At 33.3% G+C, this 23,692-nt stretch overlaps 12 protein-coding genes and 3 non-coding genes across 15 annotated transcripts; 8 read left to right on the top strand and 7 right to left on the bottom strand.

The window, feature by feature from the left end:
• Positions 1-91: 91 nt before the first annotated feature.
• Positions 92-1,081, bottom strand: NAEGRDRAFT_69625 (uncharacterized protein; the record flags this gene model as incomplete). The annotated part of the gene is made up of 1 exon (XM_002675156.1): positions 92-1,081. The coding sequence occupies one exon, from the start codon at positions 1,079-1,081 to the stop codon at positions 92-94; it is 990 nt and encodes a 329-aa protein (XP_002675202.1).
• Positions 1,082-1,411: 330 nt separating this feature from the next.
• Positions 1,412-3,929, bottom strand: NAEGRDRAFT_80396 (uncharacterized protein; the record flags this gene model as incomplete). The annotated part of the gene is made up of 2 exons (XM_002675155.1): positions 1,412-3,192; positions 3,230-3,929. 2 exons carry the CDS (start codon positions 3,927-3,929, stop codon positions 1,412-1,414), a joined length of 2,481 nt encoding a protein of 826 aa, XP_002675201.1.
• Positions 3,930-4,023: 94 nt separating this feature from the next.
• Positions 4,024-4,096, top strand: NAEGRDRAFT_t418. Its single transcript has one exon. It is a non-coding gene; the product is annotated as a tRNA-Arg (tRNA).
• A 37-nt stretch (positions 4,097-4,133) lies between these two features.
• NAEGRDRAFT_69623 (uncharacterized protein) lies at positions 4,134-5,603 on the bottom strand (the record flags this gene model as incomplete). The annotated part of the gene is made up of 1 exon (XM_002675154.1): positions 4,134-5,603. The coding sequence occupies one exon, from the start codon at positions 5,601-5,603 to the stop codon at positions 4,134-4,136; it is 1,470 nt and encodes a 489-aa protein (XP_002675200.1).
• A 206-nt stretch (positions 5,604-5,809) lies between these two features.
• NAEGRDRAFT_t419 lies at positions 5,810-5,897 on the top strand. Its single transcript has one exon. It is a non-coding gene; the product is annotated as a tRNA-Tyr (tRNA).
• A 921-nt stretch (positions 5,898-6,818) lies between these two features.
• NAEGRDRAFT_50439 (uncharacterized protein) lies at positions 6,819-8,747 on the top strand (the record flags this gene model as incomplete). The annotated part of the gene is made up of 1 exon (XM_002675239.1): positions 6,819-8,747. The coding sequence occupies one exon, from the start codon at positions 6,819-6,821 to the stop codon at positions 8,745-8,747; it is 1,929 nt and encodes a 642-aa protein (XP_002675285.1).
• A 159-nt stretch (positions 8,748-8,906) lies between these two features.
• Positions 8,907-9,784, bottom strand: NAEGRDRAFT_50438 (uncharacterized protein; the record flags this gene model as incomplete). The annotated part of the gene is made up of 2 exons (XM_002675153.1): positions 8,907-9,401; positions 9,455-9,784. The coding sequence occupies 2 exons, from the start codon at positions 9,782-9,784 to the stop codon at positions 8,907-8,909; spliced, it is 825 nt and encodes a 274-aa protein (XP_002675199.1).
• Positions 9,785-10,995: 1,211 nt separating this feature from the next.
• NAEGRDRAFT_58557 (G protein signaling regulator) lies at positions 10,996-12,704 on the top strand. Its single transcript, XM_002675238.1, has one exon. The coding sequence runs from the start codon at positions 11,116-11,118 to the stop codon at positions 12,622-12,624; it is 1,509 nt and encodes a 502-aa protein (XP_002675284.1). The 5' UTR covers positions 10,996-11,115; the 3' UTR covers positions 12,625-12,704.
• A 115-nt stretch (positions 12,705-12,819) lies between these two features.
• NAEGRDRAFT_69618 (uncharacterized protein) lies at positions 12,820-14,130 on the top strand (the record flags this gene model as incomplete). Its single annotated transcript, XM_002675237.1, has 1 exon — positions 12,820-14,130. One exon carries the CDS (start codon positions 12,820-12,822, stop codon positions 14,128-14,130), a length of 1,311 nt encoding a protein of 436 aa, XP_002675283.1.
• Positions 14,131-14,205: 75 nt separating this feature from the next.
• Positions 14,206-15,486, bottom strand: NAEGRDRAFT_50436 (uncharacterized protein; the record flags this gene model as incomplete). Its single annotated transcript, XM_002675152.1, has 1 exon — positions 14,206-15,486. The coding sequence occupies one exon, from the start codon at positions 15,484-15,486 to the stop codon at positions 14,206-14,208; it is 1,281 nt and encodes a 426-aa protein (XP_002675198.1).
• A 621-nt stretch (positions 15,487-16,107) lies between these two features.
• Positions 16,108-18,309, bottom strand: NAEGRDRAFT_80393 (uncharacterized protein; the record flags this gene model as incomplete). The annotated part of the gene is made up of 1 exon (XM_002675151.1): positions 16,108-18,309. One exon carries the CDS (start codon positions 18,307-18,309, stop codon positions 16,543-16,545), a length of 1,767 nt encoding a protein of 588 aa, XP_002675197.1. The 3' UTR covers positions 16,108-16,542.
• Positions 18,310-19,506: 1,197 nt separating this feature from the next.
• NAEGRDRAFT_69615 (ras family small GTPase) lies at positions 19,507-20,523 on the top strand (the record flags this gene model as incomplete). Its single annotated transcript, XM_002675236.1, has 5 exons — positions 19,507-19,576; positions 19,621-19,702; positions 19,907-19,968; positions 20,056-20,071; positions 20,145-20,523. 5 exons carry the CDS (start codon positions 19,507-19,509, stop codon positions 20,521-20,523), a joined length of 609 nt encoding a protein of 202 aa, XP_002675282.1.
• Positions 20,524-20,578: 55 nt separating this feature from the next.
• NAEGRDRAFT_t416 lies at positions 20,579-20,649 on the bottom strand. Its single transcript has one exon. It is a non-coding gene; the product is annotated as a tRNA-His (tRNA).
• A 961-nt stretch (positions 20,650-21,610) lies between these two features.
• On the top strand, positions 21,611-21,988 carry NAEGRDRAFT_69614 (uncharacterized protein; the record flags this gene model as incomplete). Its single annotated transcript, XM_002675235.1, has 1 exon — positions 21,611-21,988. The coding sequence occupies one exon, from the start codon at positions 21,611-21,613 to the stop codon at positions 21,986-21,988; it is 378 nt and encodes a 125-aa protein (XP_002675281.1).
• A 119-nt stretch (positions 21,989-22,107) lies between these two features.
• Positions 22,108-22,950, top strand: NAEGRDRAFT_69613 (uncharacterized protein; the record flags this gene model as incomplete). Its single annotated transcript, XM_002675234.1, has 1 exon — positions 22,108-22,950. The coding sequence occupies one exon, from the start codon at positions 22,108-22,110 to the stop codon at positions 22,948-22,950; it is 843 nt and encodes a 280-aa protein (XP_002675280.1).
• Between the last annotated feature and the right edge of the window lie 742 nt (positions 22,951-23,692).

Here is a 23,692-nt window from a genome sequence, read left to right as displayed (position 1 = left end):
TTTTATGGAAAATGAATATATATATTAATAATTATAATTTAAATCGGAAGTGGACCTGATGGTGCTTTTATTGTTTGTTAATATCAAGTTATTAAGGTTGAACTGTAATACTTATTGGCTCAACATGAACACCAACCTTCTTATTCAAAAATCTTCTCAAATATTCAGATGAACACAATTTGAAACAACCACAAGTAATGTACATTAAACAATTGTAGCCACAATAAAATCCATACATATCACAAACATCAGCTACAAATCTCAACTTTAACTCATACATGCCATGGCCTTCCATTTGTGGGAAATAAGAGACTGGGTATGGTGTATTATATATCTGATCTCTCGGAACTTGAATTGGGCTAAATTCATCCCTATTATGATTATCAATGCTTTCAATCATGTGTGGATGAATGACTGCAAATTTACCAACACCCAAGCGAACCTTACTCAATAACTTGGAAAAGTAAAACTTTACACTGATAGGAGATAGAGTTCCCAAGAAGAAAAAGTTGAGAACACCAAGCATGAAACCAGCAAATTCATTCCAAACACCCAAGTAAGCAGAGAAGATTTTAAAACTACCTCTTCCATCATCAACAGGTTCCCAAACAATGGAATCATTAAAGTAATTGGTTTTGATGGTCTTTGCTGGTGGACCCCAGGTAATTTTCTCATCAAACTTGGACAAGTAATACTTGTGGCTGAATCCGAGCAAGTACCACCAACCCAATGTTATTATATTAAGGAACTTATCAAGGTAACACCACATGGCCATGGTCAAATCACCACCATCATCATATTGGAGACGTCTATTGCCAATAACCATACTCCTTACCGATCTTCTAGTTATCATATTGACCACAATTGGTGAAAATAAACCCAAAGTGCAAATATTCAATAGAATTTTCATGATGAGAATAAAAATTGTGTTGCCATCAGCAAAGTACTCATTCTTAATCAGACCTTGGTTTAAGAATTCATTGTTATCGAGGTTGGCAATCTTTGCTTGTGAATTAGCCACCACGTATGCTTGTTGGTTTCGTTGGTGAGCAAGCTCTACGTTAACTTGGGAATGATCCATTTTGATGTTGTTTTTTTAAATTCACATTAAGGGTGGATGGAATTCGTTGGAGTCGCAAAACCAACAATCCCCAAGTTGGCTGAGGTTGTTTACAAACAATTTTACGGTAGGTGTAAATTTGCCATTCTTGGTTTGTGAGGGCTCCGATTCATCCTCTTCAAATTTGTTCATGTTTTTGCACAAACAATATGTGTTATACATGGCGACTGTATGGATTGAAGGCCCATGTGGTGTACGAATTTTCTCAAAATCTTCTTGGTCAGCTTCCTCATTTACTACAAATCTAATTGATTATTTCGTCAGCAAAGATTCTTGTTTGAATGTTTTGGATTACTTGTAAAAAAAAAGAACTCCTCTTATTTCGAAATATTCAATTAAGGGAGTCAATTTGACAGTTTCCTTTGGCTTTCTCATTACAATGTGATATCCAACATTTTCCAATCCAATAAATTCAATAAAGATTCTCAAATTATAATTCTTGGTGTTCCTAATTATTGTTACTTCTCCATCCTTGTGTTGAATGGACAAGAAGGGTGGAACATATTCAAAAGATTCCAACTTATTAGTATAGAAACTGTGATTGGATAATTCATTTCCAATTATCATATCATTCCATGGACCTTCGAATTGATAACCACTATTTTGTAATTTCCATTTGGCAAAGAGTTCAATATGTTGAACATTCATCAAATATTTGATGAGGTAGAGTGGTAATTCAAGAGATTTCAAATCTTCATACACAATAAAGGAGTGCAAAATGTCAATCGAAACATAATCCATACTTTGCATCTTGAAAAGGAAAAAACATCTCAGGATTTGATTAGAAACTTGTAATATTTTCCTTTTGCATTCATCATTACTGAAGTGGTTGGCCAATTCGAACAATGATACCAAAATATGATAATACTTATCTCTTGGTGGACTTTGAATGGTGTTGAATTGAATGAAATAGGCATAGAATACAATCGTATAATTGGTAATCTTCTCATACTCGGTTTCGAGTGTTAATAGGTTGGATAAATTGTCAATAGTTTCAAATTCTCCAGTAGCTTTTTCATTTAATTCTTTTCCCTTCACACTATCATATTCAATTCCTAAAGTTTCAAAAGCATTCTTAAATCTCTTGACTTGTTGATTTGGTTGATTTAATTTTTCCATCCACAATTTAGCTTCCAATAAGTTTCTCTTCACTCCAATTCCACCATTATAGCAATCAATGATAAATTGAATTGCCATACTGTGATGTTGTTGAGCTGCCTTATATGCCCAATCAAATGCTTGTGTAAAATCTTGCTTTACCCAAACTCCTTCATGAAACATGCATGCCATTTGGTATTGTGCCTCATCATGTCCATTACTGGCAGATTTCAATAACCATTTGTGTGCACGTTCGTAATTCTTATCAGTGTTCAGGTAAAACATGCCAACCTCAAATTGTGCAAGGGTGTTATCATTCTTGGCAGCTTTCAATAACCATTGAAAACCTTCTCTTTCATCCTTTTCTACATCTTGTCCATTTTTCAACATTATTCCAACATGATATTGAGCTGTTGCATCAGTTTCAGCTAGTTTCATGTGGTATTTGAATGAGTCAACTATCAACACATTAGATACTCTAGTTACAATCTCCACATCATGAAACTTGGGATCTTGATTAATTTTCAATGCAGGATACTCCTCAAACTCCTTCTTAAAAGCATAATGTAAGGCATTATCTGTGCTTCCAATTGAAAGTTTAGTAAAAGACTCATTTCTCAATTTATCATGATTTGTAATTGACTTGTCAATTTGCATACACCATACTGAAGCAGAACATGATATATCTCTAATACATTTAAAGCCATTTGTAGAGTTATACATATATACTTGGCCATCTTCTGATCCTGAAAATAAGAAATCACCCTCAAAGATACATGTTGTAACAGGTTGTTCATGAACTTGAGATAGTTTCACAATGCATTGACATGTTTTACTGTCGAATATTTGAGTGGTTCCATCATCAAAAGAAGCAACAAACCAATTTCTTCTATTGTAATCATATCCTCTGTAACAATCTACACAATTGACTGTTGATTTAGTCCTGATAGTTTTACCAATTGGTTTTGGTTTGTCTATTCATTTAACATTAAAATGTTTCCAACAACTTACTCGATGTTTTGATAAAACTAGTGTTATCTTTGTTTCTGTATTCACTCAGTTCCTTAAAAGGAATATTCCACACCATAATGGCATCATTCAAATAACCAGAAACTACAATATCTGAATTGAAATAATTCATAGACATGGACATAACATATCTATATAAATCAAAAATAAATTTTGGTGGTGCCAGGACATGTTCAATAGCGAAATTCTTTTCCCAATTCCATATAATAATTTTCCCATTATCACCTCCTGCCATTATGAATGGATATTTAGGATGAACTAATAGAGATCGACATTTTCCAAAATCACAAGGCAATCTTGTAATTTCTACATTATTGTCATAATCAATCACATGTACATTACTCGAATCACATCCACAAACAATATATTTCAATCGATCAATGAATTTTAAACATCTAACAGGTTTGTAAAGGTCAAAGGAGCAAAAATATTCAAATTTGGTGGATTCACGTTTTTTATCATCAATAACTTTGAATATGCTAATAACCCCGTAATAGTTAGAAATTGCTAGGAGGGTTCTATCATGATTGAATTCTATTGCTTTGACATATGTGGGAATGTGTAGATTTGGATTGGGAAGAGGCTTGAAAGTAAGCTTGACCAGAGTTTTGGAAAGATTGGGAAAGATATTTGTTTCATTGTTGTGTGGTTGAGAGGTTTTGAAATTAGAAAGTAATTTCATTTTTTTTAAATTTAAAACATTACACACGAAAGCTGACGAAATTAGGATAATTCGTTTGGTGTTGTTGTGCCTTAATATTCTTAATGAATGTGAAGCCGTCATAGCTCAGTTGGATAGAGCACAGGACTTCTAATCCTGGGGTCGTGGGTTCGAGCCCATTGTCGGTAATCGATTTTTGGTTTTCCATAATTTTAATTTTTTATTTCATCCAATAATTTTCCAAACCTTAAAACACAATTCTAATCTGAAATCTGTTCCGTTCCAATTATTCCCTTTTACCTTGTTGACATTCATGTCATAATACTGTTTAAATTGTTCATTTGAATTCTCAAAAGTAATAATAGGTAATAGATACTCAATAGTCTCACGAATGATTGAAGATTTCTTATCATTTCCATACACACTACTGTCAATAATTTTCGCAAGTAATAAATCTGAAAAGTCTACATTCTTATTGTGAAATCCCTTAATGATCGATAATCTTTCTGATGGATCCTTTGCTCCAAGAATAAGTCGATCGAGTATTTTTCTGCTTGGGTCGATTTTTGTCCAATCAAGTCTCATTCCCTTAAAAGAAGTACTTGTAAAGAAATAAATGACATCTACTGTTGGGAAGTTATCAACAAGATTGATAATCCAATTAACTCCATTTGAACTTTTACCACAAATATCAACCTTGTAATCGGCAAATAAATAGTACTTGTAAACTCCTCCCACAAATATAAATTCCTCATGAAGGAAATCTGAAAGCATCACTCTGTTACTTGACAGATATTCCAAATATTCAGATAAGACTGGATTAGTGATTGATATATCTCTAAATCTCCTTGAGCTATATCCAACTCGGGAATGTATAAATGATACATTATTCTCTTTCAATATTTTAGCTACTCTTCTAGCAAACCTTAACTGAATTGGAACAGAGAGTATATCCAATCCATTATATTCATTAGACTTCAAGAATTTCATTACTAATTCGTCAAGATTATCACTATTTGATTTTGCATTTAGAATGCAAGTGAAAAAGTCTAAAAAGGTAGATCCTGAATCAAACCTCAACTTGGGATGATTGTTAAGTAGTGCATCCCAAAATTGCAAACTGGAAACTTCCCTTTGTAAAATAAGGTCTGGTATTATGCAATTGGTCATTTCATCCATTGTCACTTTCCTGTAATGATAACTGTTCATATAGTTCTCAAACATGTACTGGAAAATTTCACCAAACTTGTACGAAACCAACTTGCTAGTATCCCTCTTTAAAAAGCATTCTAAACTCAATTTTTCAGCAGTGGGTCTATATTTCAAATAATCAATCATTTGCTTGCAATTATTAGAATCTTCATACTTTTTCACTGCGATAAAATGTTTCCCTTTAAAATTAATATAATTCATCTTCCTTTCCTCTCTCAATTCTTTTAGTTTCCTCAAGTGATGATCAATTCTCATCTTTAGAAATCTTCTCATTCCACTATAATGACTCGAATCCACGGCAATTAAACCTGAATATAGTTTAATTCGAGTATTTAGAAACCGAATATGCCTATCCATCCAAAACCAGGATTTTTGCATACAAAAATTTAGTAATTTGTTCCATTCAGAACAGACACAGAGGAAAGATGGAAAATCACTCTCCGTAAGAAAGTCAATAACTTGATACCATTCATCGTCGTGCATTTTTTTCTGGATTCTTTTTTTTGAAATGGAATGAACACAATGAAAATTGGGAAAATGAATGGAACTTTAATAAAACAAAGAAACAAAATAAAATTCAATAAATTCAGGAAGATTAGATTGTCAATCCTATGATTTTAAGGTGGTTGACGAAATCACTAATAACCAGATGTAGAGGTCATTACCTTACTAATTCCAACAAGTGTAAACCGATGATAGCTCAGCTGGTAGAGCATGGGACTGTAGCAAGAAAAATCTGTCATCCTGTGGTCGGCGGTTCGATTCCGTCTCATCGGACACGTTTTGTAGTTGGTTATTAAAGCTTTAAAAGCTGTTGGCTTTGTTTTCAAGTTTGAAACTTATTGATTAAGTGTCTATATATTACCCTTAGGTTCACCATATTGGTTGCTTGTATTAATTATTATAACAAACGCCTAATATAGCTCATCTACCGAAACAACCCATAAATGTCAATCGTAAATACTTCGAGGGATAATGAAGGGAATAGAACAAGCTCAGTATCGCTCTGTATCTCTTTAATTTCACCATCAATCAAACATAAACTATACCGCAATAATTTGTCAACCAATATCTACAATTAAAGAAAAAAAATGAGAATTCAACCTATCACCGTAGATCCAGATAACAAATTCATTGGTGCTGCATCATCAGACACTCAATCCTCATCAATGCATTCATCGTTTTCTGACACGTCGATTGGTGCTGTAATGGCATTCAATAAGGAAAACAAGAGTGCGTCAAGGCGATTTATTCAATTCTTTTGTCCAGCATTTCATTCATTACAAAACATTCTCATTATTGTATTTTTGTTACAGACCTTTATTTGTATTGGTTCATTATTATTATTGATTTATTCAAGGTTAGTTTATAAATGTACTAATTGCCAACTTACTTTTTTGTAAACAGTGGAGAAAAATCCATCAATGATATTGCAAGTATTAGAGAGGATAATATTTCTGAAGAAATTAAGAATCATATGGGTCAAGCTTCGACCATTCTTCATCAGATAAGAGAAGGTTTTATGTTACAGAGGAGAATGGATGGTGATATGCTTCCATTTGATCTTGATGGCTTGGTTAAAAGAGTCATTAGAGTGTTTGCACCAACAAAGGTTCGTTTTCAAACTATTCAAAAGTACTAATAACTATTTGAAAGCTTGCATTTCCTCAAACCACCATTCTCTATTATGGAAATTCAATGAAAAATTATATTGCTGTAGAAGGTTCAAATTCGAGACATTATGTTCAAATTAGAAATCCACAAGCAGAGGTTGTAATTTCTTCATATAATACCTATTATGAACCAGTTACAGAATCAATGAGAATTCCGAATTATGATCCAACAATTAGACCATGGTATAAGGCAGGATTGAAGGCGCCTTATCCAAGCTATCAATGGTCAACTGTCTTTAATAATTTCTTCATCAAATGCCTATCTCTGGGAGCTGCTACAACTTTGGATTATGATAATTATAACATGACACAGCTCAGTAATGGTACATACACAAAACAATCTGTAGTAGAGATTATTGGGGCCCATTATGACTTGTATCAATTGGACTATATCCTTAATGAAACTATTCAGGCTAACCTTGATATCCAAACTAAATCCATTGACATTGTAATTATTGAGAGAACAGGTTATTTGATTAGTACAAGTATGGGTTATGAAACTAGAGATGCCAATAATAATAGAGTACATATGAATCAAACAACAAGTGTCTTTTCAAAGATTTCGGATTACCTAATGAGTCAGAAAATAATAATTGGACCAAATGGAGATATGGCAACCCTCTCGTCTGATAACTCTACCATAATTCTCAAGATAGATCAATACAGAGTATCTGTACAATTTATCAAGGATGATCATGGTTTAGATTGGATAATTATTCAAGCAACCGTAAATTATGGATTTGTCAAGACAGTAATGACAAGTGATCCAGCTCTATTATCTCTATCCATTATTTTCATTATTTTTGGAACTGTTTTAGCCATGATTGTCACTCAATTAATTACTCGTTCTATTTTGAAAGTCTCCAAGGATATGAGCAAAATTTCTAAATTGGAAGTGGAAGAAGTTAAAACCTCAAAGCTTTTAAAGGTTGTGTATGAATTAGATTTGTTGCAACAATCAACGAAATTAGTCAAGAATTCTCTTCATTCCTTCATGAAATATATTCCAAAAGATATTGTTAAAGATATTGTGAGAAATGGCATCGGAGCTAAATTAGGCGTCGTGAATTGCTCAACATCAATTCTATTCAGTGATGTTGCTGATTTCACAACCTTTTCAGAATCATCAACTGTTTCAGTATTACTCAAAGTCCTCTCAGAATATTTCAGAATAATGACAGAAGCTGTTGAATCAAATGGAGGCGTAATAGACAAATTCATTGGTGATGGTGTGATGGCTCTATTCTCTCACCCTCTCAAACAGCTAGATGATCACCAAAACAAATCATGTCAAGCAGCCCTAGATGCACTTGTTGCAATCGAAAAGTTGAGGATTCGTTGTAAGGCAGAAAATTGGCCGGACCTCAGAATTAGAGTTGGTGTGAATTCAGGTAATGCCATGATAGGAAACGTAGGTTCTAAGGAAAGATTCAACTATACAGCTATTGGAGATAGCGTCAATACTGCGGGTAGATTGGAAACTCTTAATAAGAGATATGAAACTACTGTTTTGATTGGTCAATCAACATATGAACAAGCTAAAACAAAGTTCCTCTGTCTATTCGTCGATGTTGTTAAACTTAAGGGAAAGAGCAAACCAACAGAAGTGTATACTCTTGAAACAGAGTGGTCTGAAGCTAATAACATTCAAAAGGAATTACACGACTCACTAATTGACATAAGGGATCAACTAAAAAGCAGGCAATATGAGAATATGATTGCCAAAGTTGATGTTCTCAAATGTAGAATCTCTGAATGGAAAACCGAAGCTATTTCAATGGCTGCCTCTTGTGAAGATGAGAATGAGCATAATGATGGTCCATCAATTTGCTTTTCCAATCTTAAATTTGTTGATGATTTGAAAGAAAGAGCATCCAATTTGAAGAATGTTGCTGATTCCACAACTGGTGAACGATCATTTATGGATATTACCTTAGCTCTTAATGAGAAATAAATTATTTTTATCCTCAATTAAAGATTTGGGAAATAAACTTTCATGGTATTTTCATAAGTGATTTTTGCAAGATCTTCCTCTGATATTTCTTTGATTTTTGAAATAACCTTCAATACGTTACTATTCAATGAAAATTAGTGAATTTCATACTATTGCGACTTACATTAAATTATCTGGCTCATTTCTGGACTTGACATGTTGACCAAGTTCAAATTTTTCCTTCTTCTTGGAATCAAAAACAAATGGTTTGCTCTCTTGCAACAATTTCCAACAAGCATGACTTTGTCTAATTTCACAATATGGACAGTCGGTTTCAATGCATAATCTATCAAGAGGTATTTCCTTAACAACCTGCAAATTTTCAGCTGTTTTCAAAGAACAGCCATTAATTCCAATGAACACTTTATCACCAAGTGAGAGCAATTCTTTTAATTCCTCCAAAGATCCATCAAAGCTGTGAACAACAAATAATCCCAAATCATCATAGTGTCTCTTTAAAATTTCACAAAGATCATGTGTTGACTTTCTATTGTGCAAGAAGAGTGGCAATTTAGTTTCTTTTGCCATTTCTAATTGGAATTCAAAATATTTCTGTTGCTGTTCCTTTTCACAATAATGAAGACGATCATAATCTAATCCACATTCTCCAATAGCCTATAAATTTAATTAATTCACCCTTTAGAATCAAATATCAAGACAATACTCACCACAATATATTCTCTATGTTTCTTAACAATTTCCAACAAGGCATTCCTATGATCAATATCATTTGATGGATTAAATTCATTACATCTAGTCGGATGTACACCCACAGTGGTATACAATCTATTAGGGAATTTATCCTTGAATTTTTCTATTAATTCAACAGCCTCCAGAATATCTTGATAACAAGTTCCTGTGATCATCAATTTATCAACATGTTTATCCAAGGCTCTCTGAATAACTTGTTCAACATCGGAATCATGAGATTGTTTTCCATTATAAATTCCTTTAAACATATCATCACATAAATTTACTCCAATATCAATTAATTTCATCTTGCTATGAAAAGACTTGATTGTTGTATGTATTTGTTGTTGTTGTAGTATTGATTGTAATATTTCTTTTGTTGAATAACAAGTAGTTAATGGAGAATAACTCGATTCTATTGTAGAAGTTGTTGGTTATTGAAGGAAAGAATACTTTTCGTAACACTTTTATTTTTTTTAAATATTAATAAAAAAATTATGTTCTTTCCATTTATTTAGATATTAAATTATTAAGGCAAACATGTAAAGGTTGTCTGTTGTGTATTTGATCAATAAAACCTAGTATGCCACAATTCATTAATGACAATTTAATGGAAGATAAGTTTTCTTCTTCTGAAGAAACAAAAAGATTTCTGTTACTAATCTTTCATCAAATTTATCAACACTGTGTCATCTATGTAACAACACAGAACATGAGTTTGCTGATACTGACACCATTTCATTACAATCATTAATATCTCTCACTAAATGAGTATGTCCATTATTTTCACTGATGATGAGAGGATCATCACTAGAAATTAATGTCCAGTTGAATGGTTGTTTACAATAATAATAGGAACTTGGATTTTTCCAAATGTTCAAGATGTCATCATCATGTTAAATAATAGTACAAACTACACTCCTCTTGGAGCTAAACTTGTTTCACGTCCAGTAGGTTTTGAGTTTTTGCCTTCACTACAAAATTGGAAGTGTTGACGGTAATGGTAAGCTGGGACACTAAAAAAATTTTAAATGGTAAAACGAAACTTTTTTCACATTCGAAAGTAGTTCATGATTTCACTCCACTCTTCATTTCTCTTCCATTGAATTAAAATGTGGATTTCTTTACAATCAACCAACTGTAAATCTTTGTAAAAACCCATTAGACAGTAATGTATTGTTATCTTTTTTATATCAATGGCTTTTACTGTTTTTGTGTTAATTAGACGATAAGAGAATCCCCTAAAACCACGATATCTAAAGCACAAACAATCTGTATTAATAACATCCCAACTGGTAAGAGTTGACATTTTCTGGCTTTCCTTCTAATTTCGTATAAAAATACCGGCGACAGGTGTTTGATGTGATGATTGCTTTTTGGAATCTCTCAAACACATCAACCCGTTTCCATTCTGCATTTCGCATTGCTGAGTTTGTTTAATAAACCCAACTGTTCTGTGAGGAAAAGCTATTGAGCAGGTATCGAATATGTGTATAAGAAAATAATTCAAAAAAAAACAACCGACCTCTCTTAACACTGTGTTTCACCTATATTGAATACACAACTGCGCATCCATTCTACTACACAAGTTAATACAAGTGTTGACCATACAATTTTTATTCGAAACATAATAGTTTAAATGTCATTCAATGATAAAGATAGACTCATTGTCGACCAAGACATTGACCAATTCGTTATTTATTTTGAAGCTATCTTTGACCATCCTCCAACTGTTAAATGTTTCACAGGATACCTTGGCGCCACTTTCAATGGAGAAAGTTGTCAATTTTTAGAATGTGTAAATGAATACAGAAAAGTTAAACATGAAAGAAAGAGATTTCAAATGGCACACGACTTGTTTGAGAGGTTTATTGCCGAAGGTGCAAATACACAACTAAACTTGAGAGGTGATATTCGAAACAAGATTCAAAAGGTTCTCAATCCAGATAATGTTTCTTCTTCACCAATTTCAATCGTTTCTGCTAGAACTTCAACAGGAGGTAATGCTAACAATAACAATCCAAATAGTCCACAATCGAATGGGTCACCTGTTCCTTTCGTCTCCAGACACTCACTCGATTCAACTAACAGTACAGATTCCGCATCAGTGAGTTCGGAAAGTGTTTCTACCATAGCAAATAGATGTAAATCTCCAACAACAGATTATTCTGCTTCAAATTTATCATCAAATTCTACAAACGGTCTCAATTGTCCAAAGAATTTATTTGATGAAGTTGAATCATCGGTCTTGCTAAGCTTAAAAGAGAATAATTTCAAGAGTTTTCTTGAGAGTGATTACTTTAAAACCTATCTTAAAACTCAACCATTGAAAGTTTTATACGAAATTGGTAGTGTTAAAGAAGATTCTCAATTATTCTATGTAGAATCTTTGGGTGATTTGAAAAATGAAAGTTTCAGCATTAACGATTTCAAGTTCTTAAAGATGCAACTCTCAAATTATGATCCTAACGAATGGGAAGTGATTGGAAGTAGCAAACATCACAAATGTTACTTTTCAAAAAAGAGTTATGATATGGGAGAGTCAATTGGGTTGAATTTCTTCAAATTTGATTGTACCTTTCCATTTAATATTAAGCATGTTATGAATACAATTTTTGAAAAGGAATACAGATTGCAATATGATGGTAATTTGTGTGAAATTGAACAATTGAATTATGTTGAAAAGAAGGCAACAGATGGACCAGTAACTGGTTCTTCATTGATGGCCTCTTCAGTGACAAGAGAAATTTACAAATTAGTTTGGCCATTCAATCCAAGAGAATTTATTGTCTCATCCAGTGGTGTATTTGATACATCAACCAATACTTACTATATTGGTAAGAAGAGTTGTGTAACAAATAAGGCACCAAGTGAACCAAAGAAGGGCGTAGTCAGAGCAGTTTCAATGGGTGGTTGGGCATTCCAGGCAATCGATGAGAATACATGTCGTTACTCTCAGATTTTCTATTTGGATTTCAAAGGAAATATTCCAAGAGGTGTAGTGAAGACTATATTGAAAGATAGAGCAAAGAGTTTCCTCAAACTTGGTACGAAATATATCAAGATTAATGAAAAGAGAGGATTCCTCTGTAAGGAGAGTAATGAAATGTGGAGAAGTATCGAAGAAAATGGAAATGTCATTATTTAATAATCATCATTTTCAATAATATTGAAATGTGCAAATGCGGCCTTTTTTTGTAAAATAAAGAGAATTTAAATTTTTGAAAAACCACATCATGCCACGTTTCAATGACGACATTATGAACACGAATTCAAAATGTCCTTCTTAAATACCTTAAAATTGCACGAGATCAAAAGTTTACAAAAGAATATATTAAAAAAAATGTCTCTTCAAGCTAAAGATTTTCTCGCCAAAATTTCCTCTGATTTGATTTGTTTTTTGGAGCATGGAGGAGAGGGAAATAACGGAATATCAAACTCTACTCTTCTTAAGGCAATGTTGAAGGGAAGTTTGGGAGTTGCTGTGTTGAATGAAATTTATTACATGATGAAGAGTTTGATGAGGGAAAGGGAATCGGAGAATATGATTTTCGATAGGAAGAATGTGGAAAAAACAATTGATTGCATGAGGAGGGATGTGATTAGATTTATTTCCTGTAATGGAGTGGTGATGAGTGGATTGGCTATTTGCTCTCATGATTATTCGCATGTATTGGAGAAGAGTGGAATATTAACAAAAATTGCTTTTTTCCTTACGACTATTTACTCACCAGCTGTTATTGCTGAGATATTGGATTGGATTGGAATTTCTGAGTATGACCACTCTGTATATGAGAAAGATAGTACAATTCTTCCATTTCGCAAATCTAAACAGGATGGAAGGGGAATATTTTCTGGATTTTATAATTTTTTAAAGAAACTATTTATTGAGCAATCATTTCCTAGATTATTACTCTTGACCTCCCTCACTCCATTCATAAATATTCTAATTGGTAATCGATTGGTGCCTAATGTAAAATATTCAGCCACATCGAACCTAGTTTTGGATGAATATAAACATGATCCAGTGGTAAATCAACAATTAATAGAAACCTTAGAGAAGAAAAAATATACTTCCCTGTTTTTAAGCTCCTACTTTTTATCATTAGGTCATGGTATTTCTATGAATACTCTTTGCTATTGGGGTGAAGAAAGAGGATGGAGAGATTTTATGTGGAATAGACTGATCAAAATTGAAAAGCTTGAAAAGAGGAAGGATGCTATTGATACATTAGAATTCTTTAAAAATTCAATGTTGATTGGATTTATTTCTGGCTTGTGGAATGTACCTCTTACATTGGCAGGTATTAATTATGGAGCAAATAATTCGAGATGGGGTGTTATTCCAATGGTTTTAAGTCATACTTTGCTTTCACCTCTACTTTGTTTTGTAACACAAAAGATTAAGAATGAGACCAATACTATTCGTGATTATGGAATTATATCGTCATTTGCTAGAGGAATTTATGAGGCCATGGGTGGATTATCTCAATATTTATCAGACGTTTCTAATGCTCATGACAAGAGGTATGGAAATATTTTGGTCGGGCCAAATTCACTGAGCAGTTGTGCAACTCTGGCATTATTGAATTTAGGATTGTTTATTGCACTTTCACACTCAACCAATAGATTTTCCAGTACAAGTAAAAAGTGAAGAAGGATTTCATTCGAATTTTCTTTTATTTTACAAAACCTTGTTATTTTACACTCTTCAAAAAAACTTAATTATTTACACTTTTTGATCAGCAAGCTCAATAGCAGATTGAGCTTGATTTTCTTGCTTGAGGAATGGGTTGAGAGCAGCAACCCTATCCCACAAATTCAAAATTGGTCTAGCAATAGTTTCTCTTGCCTTTAAGGTAAATTTGGTATCAAAGTAGTAAATATTTTCAAGTCTAACACCATGAGTGTACCAGAAACACATACCAACAAAGAAGGCACCACCAAGCAAGTTACCCAGTGTGGCAGGCATCAAGTTGGTAACCAAAAAATCGTACATGGTAATTGGACTACCGTATAACATTGCTAATGGAATAAAGAAGCCATTTGCAACTGAATGTTCAAAACCACCAGCAACAAAGGCCAAAATTGGCATGAATAAGGCAATCAATTTGTCAACCAGAATATGTGAAGCATAGGTCATGTAGACAGCAAGACAAACCAACCAATTGCAACCAATACCCAAGAGAATAGTAAGACCATGAGAACGAGAAACTTTCTTTTCACCGAGAGATTTGGCATACGTAACAAATGGAGCCGTGTGCATTTCCTTTTCTGTAGTTGGTAAATACATTAAAAAGTAACAAATAATAAAAGCGCCCAAAACGTTAAAAGTGAGAGAAATAACCAAATTCTTGCACAATTGCCAAGCATTAACCTTTCTTCTCAACATGGCAACAAACATAACCATACTATTACTAGTAAATAATTCACTTCCTGCAACAATAACCAACATTAAACCGACAGTAAAAACACCTGAGAAGATCAGTCTTCCAAAACCTGGATTGGTAGCATCCCATCCGGCCATACTGCCACCAGTTTTCATTGAGGCAATACCACCAAAACCAACAAAAACACCGGATAGTAATGACAAGATAATTACTTGATCAAGTGATTCTTTAGCCTTCTTTTCACCTGCAGCACACATCATATCTTGAAGAACATTAGGTGGATTAATAGTTATTGGTAGAGGTAAAGTAACAGGGAGAGGTGTTGGTATAATTGGTTGTTGTTCTTGTTTTGGTGCTTGATACTTTTGGATAATAGAAATGAGGGCCGTTTCAAGTAATTGTTGAGTTCTATCGAGCTCCTTTTGCTCAAATGCATGGGTTTGTTGCATTGGTTTAATATCAGTCTTTTCATTGGTACTACAACATTGAATAATTTTAGGGTCATTCTGATGAGCCTCCTCAATTCTCCTGATGAGTTCTTCATCAATAATAGTGGAACCAACAATGTTATTATTAATATTTGTAGGACAAGTACAATCGTTAGGATTTCCATTTGGCATGGCTTCATCGCTAGTGCCAGATGTACTAGAGTGAGTTGTTGGTGAGGACATTAGATTCTCTGATGATGTGGTGTTACTGATGATTGGGAACACTGCTCTGCTGATGATGAACGATGAGAAATGATGAGGGACTATAACAATTAGAGAGAGATGATGCAGTGAGAGAATAGAGAGTTGTGGTCGTCTTTGTCACCAGAGAGTGAGTTGTTTCGTTGTTTTTTATAGTGCTATGATGATATTCTCCAAAAGAAACTGCTTTTATTGCCATCTATTTGTTTGTTTGTATTTTGGCTGACCAAAAAAACACGGCGAAAAACGTTTTTGGACAAAAGAGGCGAACAAACAATCACCACAGTAAAACTCTGTTTTGTAAAAGGTAGAGCAGTTGGGATGTTATCTCTTTAGGAAACAAGATTGAGAATCAAAAGAACTGTATCGTCATGTATAATTGGTCCTTACAATTAATTGGTTGTTGTTAGATTGTATCGATCGTTTGATTCGAATAGATATTGAGTTTGTTAATGAGGCACCTTTTTAAAATGATGATTCTTCATCTCGGTGAATTTAATAACTTCGAAATAAGCTCATTAATTCAATTTGTGAGATTGTCAAATAAAATAGTTAAACAATTGCTGTAACATTTGACAATCAAACTGATGATCACACATGTGTGAAGGATAAAAATCTATACAACACCAACATTTCGAGAAGGATGCAAAAAACGATTTGAAAACTTGTAAAACGAATCTACAGTTATAGGCTCATTAAGGAGGTTAAAACAGAACAATTTTAATAAGGCACATGGATTTGTTCTCTCACATGTTCATCTCTCCGAAGCGATGCATACAAATACGTTGAAAAATGCTTTTTGAGTTTTTCGCTTTGGACTGCAAAAAAATGTGCTTTTGAAATTATGTCACTACCAAAAATATGACCATATTTGGTGATATTAATTGCCTAGGATAATGCAAGATTTCACGTGAAAATTATTCATCAAGTGATTGAGAAATTTCATGAATACAACACTGGAATGAGGTGATGGGAATGATGTATTTATTAATTCTTATTACAATAGGATTTGAAATATTGTCCAACGAGACGAATTAATCGGGTCTGATGAGTAACTTTGATAACACCCAACTTTAGATAATCATCACAAGAGTAGTTTTGGATTTGGCTTAGAGTGTAGAGTTTTTTCTTTCTGAATTGTCCACAATATTCAGCGAGCTCATTTTCTATCAGAAATTCCTCAATTAATTTCTCTTCAAATTTCTTGATGGCTGAATTTTGAGGGTTTTTCTTTAGGAAGGAGAAAAATCCTCCATGATTGGATGGACTGTCATGTAATGATGTACCATTTTGACGTTCAAGTCCTTCCCAAGCTTTCTTTCCTTGGAGTTCTATAATTTTTGAAAGAATGAAAGTTTGAAATTCCTCCGTTTTTTTGAATTGTGAGAAAATTTCAGTCTTGACCTGAAGTGATACACTAAAATGAAGCGTGTCCAAACATTCATCAATTTCCTTCACTAGAAGAGCAGCCTCTTCTTCTGTATTAACCTTATTCACTCGAGGGTTGAGCTTTACAAATTTGTTTCTTATACTTGAATCAATATTAATACAGAATTGAGAATTGGTATCAATGAATTGAGAATAAATCATTTGAAATTCTTTCACTTTTAACAGAGCTCTTCTTCCCACATAGAAATTAGAACCTTCCTCATAGAAACTCAGAAAGGTAATTCTAGTTTCCAACATTAATAACATCTCTTCATTATGTCTCTTCCTCAAATATAATCTTAATTCTTCTCTCCCATCTGCACTCTCAACAAAGGACTCGTAATTATAGTAAGCTTGAATTATTGACTTGATCTCTTCAAATGAATCACTAATTGGGGAAGATGGTGAAAGACATGAAGTTGACTTGGTTGAACGAATGGCATTGGAGGATGGTTCCAGGAATGATGTAGAAGTAGTGGCAGTAAATGAAGAGGCACTTGTCAAAGAAGGTTGATGTTGCTGTTGTAGCAATAGTAAATGATCCTTATCAGTGGAATGTTTGTTTCTCTTCTTTTGTTCTTTAAGCAAGTTATCTGTTGAATACTTTTTCGAAAGTGAATTGAAAGCTCTTCTAGAGGCAAATAATTGTTCCAATTCTGATATTCCTTCTTCGATCTGACCTTTGGATTGAGTAGATTTGGTATCATTGAGAGAGTAGGCAACTTTACTTGTGGCAATTGATTTGATATCTCTTGGAGATGATCGAATAGTTGGTGGATTATTGTAATGTTGATTATTAGTACTGTTATTAGTAAATGATAACTTGCTGAACTCTTTTACTTTATCATTATTAGAATTGTTAGAATTGTTATTAAGTGTTATCGCATTATTATTATTATCAAGGCTTGATGAGAGAACATGTTCCTCTGAGGGTGAATAAATAGAATTGGATGGTGAATGAATGAAAATAGGCTGTTCCTCCATCAAATGAAAGGAAGAGAAGGAATCATTCCTCGATGATGATAATAATAATCGCTCATCCACAACAGCCGATACCGATGATGAATTCGTATGATTGGAATCGAACGAGTCGAAGGAACCTTTCTGATGATGATGATGGTGCAGATAATTATTTCTACCAACATCAAGACTAGCCGAGCCACAAGAAGAAGAAGTTGTTTCATCGTGATGGTGTGCAGCTGTAGCAGGTAGCATGGAGGAGGAAGCAGACGGAGGTGAACAACAATAGGACGATGAAACGCTCTCCAGATCGATCTGATCTTGAGCAAAACACTCGACCAATTGTTGATGTTGAAGCATACTCATGGTAATGGATCGGTGATTGTGATGATTTGGATGTTGATGCTGCTGTTGGTGTTGTTGTGGATGATGCAAATGATGAGAATGAGGACTATTATTATTGAGCAATAGTATGGATGATGGACTGGGAATCAAGATGTGATGATTCTCTGTTGCTTTCGTCGTCACAATAGCCGGTATAGGAGATGGGTAATGATGACATTTGTGGTATTAGTATTTGGTTGTTGTTAGTGTGAGTCTATTAATCTCTATTGTGTTAAAAGTACAAGGTAAAATTGATGATGAGTGAAAGCAACAGTTTCGTATTAATTAGAAGAAACACAAGCAAGGTGGTGATAGAAATCCAAAGCTTGCGTAATGTGAGTTAATATATTTAATGATGCGGTGTTGCTTTTTCTTTTTACTGTGGTTATTTAAATTCTTTCAATTAGTTTCGGATACAGAATCCCATATTTTGAGGATGTTTGATTGGAAATTGGAGGTAAACGCCAAACATTCCTGGAGTTAAAGTGTAAATTAGGTTAGGAGGAAAATCACCTTCCCCATATATTTGCTTTCTAACCCTTTTCATAGTGAGAATGAAAAACCAAGAATTACGAAAGTAATGATGAATTAGTACAAGCCATTGCAGAGATAGTAGATTAAGGTGATGATTCGTGATTAGATATTCTGTTAATGCATCAGTGGGTGAAACTTTGTTGCAACCATGGCTGTGTGAATGGTTTTCATTATCCCTTTCGAATATTATTAATATTTTATTGGACTGGAAGAAATAGTTAGCAAATTTCCTTTTGATTCGTTTAAAGAAATTCAAGCACTTTCAAAATTATCTTGAGGGTGAATCACTCCTCTCACAAATCTCACGTTGAAGATTCGAATAACCACTTAACCGCCTAATTCCAAAAGTGAAACAGCTTACAATTGGAACTGTGCAACTATCAGTCTATTACAACAACAACAATTTATAATCAGTTAATTCTCAATGCTTGTTGTGTACACTTATAATATTTACAACACATTTAACAGATCTATCGATTTACAGATCTGATCAAACCAATCAACAATTGACCAAACAAGTTGAAAGGCCACCGGTTACAATAATATTAACAGTTCAGCTTATCTTCCGAAGGAATATTGGAAAACAGTTCCCTGTCCCATGCCACTTGTCAAACATTTACACGATAACAATAAAATATTTCATACATGCCACCAAAGAAGGACAAGAACGCAAAGGAGCAACCAGAAGAATTGAAAATTGTTGTTTTCGGTTCAGGTATGTTTCGTCTAAATTATTGGAATGTTTAACATGGAAATTAGGAGGTGTAGGAAAATCAGCTCTCATCGTCCAACTTATTCAAAATGTATTTGTAGAACAATATGATCCGACCTTGGAAGATTCGTATGTTATTAATTTATTAGAAATTCATCATGAATAACAATTCTTGTTATTATTATTATTTGTGGATTTGTACAAATTTTACATCATCAAATTTACATCATCACACTAAATTATTTATTATATAATATTTATTGTCATAATCAACACATATGATAATTGTTAATATATATTTATATTACAAATTTAATATATTTGATGATGAAGATACCGAAAAGATACACATATTGAAAAAAAACCAGTAATTTTGGATATATTGGATACTGCTGGTAAGTTGTTGTGTGGAAATTGTTGTTCATAGAGAACGTCAAATAATTTCCAAATATTTTGTGTGATTGTTGTTGGCACGTAAATAGGACAGGAAGAATTTTGGTATGTGTCACTATATATCATGTTGGAAACTAACGATCATTTTAATTTGTGTGGAAATGTCACATTGAAATAGTACACTTCGTGATCAATATATTAGACAAGGAGAAGGTTTCGTCATTGTTTATAGTGTCACTAATAGGAATTCATTTGATGAAGTTTATTCATTCCTTGAACAAATTGCTCAAGCTAAAGAATTTGACAATGCTGATGAATATCGTAATTTAGCAAGTGAGACAGCAGTTGTCTTGGTTGGTAATAAGGCAGATTTGAAGAATGAACGAGTTGTTTCAGCAGATGAAGGACGTGAAGTTGCCAAAAAGTTTGGAAATATTACCTTCTTTGAAACTTCTGCAAAAACTAGAACAAATGTTGAGGAGAGCTTTATGGATTGTGCTGTCCAAATTATGAATAAGGTGAAAAAGAGAAAGAAGGGAGCTTGTACCATGATGTAATTTAAATTGGACTCTGCCTTACAATAAACTTGTATTATTAATATTTAAAAAGGTGTAGGAAGACAGGGAATCGAACCCTGATCTTAGGAACCACAATCCCATGTTCTACCACTGAACTATCTCCCTTCTTGGAGAAGATTTGAAGAATATTAAGGCGTTCATATAATTGTTGGTGTTTTCTCATTCACCCTTAATTCCTCCTTTTCAATCGTACTAACTCACAAATACCTTGCTATACTTCATAGAATATTCAATTCAAAGAATTGCACCGTAAATCTTTTAATTCTGCGGTACGGGTTTTAAATTCATAAAAAGAATAAAAAGAGCACAACAACAACAACAATTCTTAATGGATCTTAAGGAGAGAACAAACAGCACAAGCTCCTAGCCTGTGCAAATCCATTTTTGATAAATATAAAAGAAAGAAGATACCAGTTACTCTGTTGAGTGGTTTCTTAGGAAGTGGTAGAAGTAATTTGATTCCATGTGTAATAATTCTTGATTGCAGGTGCATCTGTTGTACATTGAGAGAAGATTTGCTGGTTGAACTCTTTGAATTATCTCAAACTGAAGTATTTGACTATTGTGATATTTAATCAACAGGTATTGGAGAGCCACTTCAGGTTGCAGAGACATTCACCTTCGAATATGTTGAATTCCAGGTGGAAGATGAAGATGGAGAGTTGGATGAAGATGATTCGTTTACACTTTCAGATTTTGCAAGATTAGATTCTTGTGTTACTATGGTTGATGCTGCAAATTTAATGCATGATTTGAATTCTGTCTTGACAATGAAGGAAAAGTTTGTTGATAGATTGTCGCAATATGATGGAAGAAATATAGCTCCTCTCTTGATCGATCAATTTGAGTTTGCAAATGTAATTATCATTAATAAGATTGATTTAGTTTCAATTGAAGAAGTTCAAAAGATTAAGAGTTTAATGGCTAAACTAAATCCATAATAAAAACAGACGCCAATGTATGAAACAGTGAATTCTCAGCTAGATCTTTCCAAAGTATTGAATACTGGACTATTTGATTTTGAAAAGGCAGCATTCAATCCTGGTGGTTAAAAGAACTCAGAGGAATGCAAACCCCAGAAACTTTCGAATATGGATTCAACAGTTTTGTTTACAGAAGACGAAAGCCTTTCCATACTGAAAAATTGTTCAATTTTCTTTTCACTGAACGATATCTGAAATTCTTTGATACTTTAGGTGAAGAAGAATCCATCCAGTTATATGGAAAGACAGTTTTTGAGAATGTTAAACAACATTTTGTTGAAAGAGTTGGCGACCGACGACAGGAAATTGTGTTCATTGGACTGAGACATAATTTCACAGGGTTGGAACAAGTGTTGGATGAATTGTTAATTAGTGATGAGGATTTTGAGAAGGGTGTTGAACATTATTCGAAATTATGTCCAGATAATTTTGATTCTTTTGGTATTACTCAATCAGTTTAAACTGATAGAATTCAATTTATTCCAATAATAAAATCTAAACCCTGATAATAGAAGCAAAATGGAAGAAATTTCTACTTCTAAATCCTGCAATTTAAGAAAATTAAAACAAAATCAAAAAAATGCACAAATTACAAAACACCCTCAAATTTGCATCTTGCTTGAAGAAGCAACATTTTCAGAGTTATCAATTGCTGAAAACGAGAGGATGGAGAAGAAACATGTCCGGGACTATACCAAGAATAATAGATCACAAGGAAATTGATGATAGTGATTGGAAGAGTTTATTCCAGAAGGAACCTTCTGCATTCACCAAGCTTCATTCAGGAATGAAGAGTGATGGTTTGATTTACATGATTGGATTGAGAGGTGGAAATGATAATAATTTAGCAATTACAGGTAGAAGTAGGGAGTTCTTTGATATTGACAATAGAGGATTCGTATTGCTATCTGAAATATCTGATTCCACCAATCAAAAAGCAAAAGTCTTTTCAAGAGAGGAGATACCGTTCAAATTGGAAAATCTTCGTGAAACTGACACTTCACTTCAAGAGGTATATCTCAGTATGGACAATGATGTTGGTTTTACAATAGATATCCTGGCCTTTGATGTATACGAATCAGTAGAATCTATTCAGGTCTTTTATTTCAATGAAAATTCTAAACAAGCCATTATTAATTCTATTGAAAAATATAAGGCAGAAATACAAGAGGTTGTCAATCAAGGATTCAAAAGTGATGGATTAATTCCTAGAGATGCATTCTACTCGCAGGGATATCCACACAAGTTTATTGAATTGTTGCAAAATAGAGTTCAATATCATAGAGTTTCGAATTTTTATCAATTGCCAATTCCACCAATCTATGAAAAGAGCAAACAATCGAACAGAAATCATTTGATTATTTGTGGATTGTTGATGATTTTTCTACTGTTCCAAGTAAAAAAAGAGTTTTCAACAAAATGAAGTAAGAAGGATTTTTAGAAACCAAACTGGAAATTATTGAAAGAGAAATAGTAACACCTCTTACAACAGTTAATATTGAGTTCAATACAATGAAAATTTAACACATGAAAATTTTATTATCTAACCTTTACAAATTAGAATCTTTATTGTAAACAAGTAGTTAATTAGAAACACAAAGGGATTCGACTATTTTTTCAGATATTACACAAGGAACACGGAGTTTCATTCTCCCTTTTTAAGATGAATAGTCCTGTAGCCTATTTTGATAGATTTCAAACTAAAAAATGAGCAAACACCTCTTCTTGATTGCAATCTTGGTTTCTTTAGGTTTCCTTGGCATGTGTGAAAGTTTTTCAGTTTCTTTCAATATCACTGTAGGAGGTCAATACTCATGGCAAACAGATTCATTCACCAAGATTTATTATAACTTCCTCACAGCCAATACATCTGGTGTTGCAACATATAGTGATTTATCAGATTCAAAAATATTCGAAAGCTATTCTATTCCTCCAACTTTGAATGGATATGAATTGTTGGGTGTTTTTCAATTGGACTTGCAAAAGGCTGTCCATCCCATCCAATGATGCTTCATTCTCCTTCACACATGACTTTTCATTTGGAATACTGAATGTTAATCCGAAAGAGTTGTGTATTGTTGGTGTGGACATGGAAAAAAAGACATTTGTTCCGATTGATTTTACAAAAGGAAGTGAACAATTCACCCAACAAGTGATCTTTCCTC

The sequence above is a fragment of the Naegleria gruberi genome (assembly GCF_000004985.1).
Source record: "Naegleria gruberi genomic scaffold NAEGRscaffold_35, whole genome shotgun sequence".
In the NCBI taxonomy this organism is placed as follows: Eukaryota; Heterolobosea; class Eutetramitea; order Acrasida; family Naegleriidae; genus Naegleria; species Naegleria gruberi.
The sequence above is the reverse complement of the archived record's forward strand: the minus strand, read 5'-3'. Positions and strand labels throughout refer to the sequence as shown.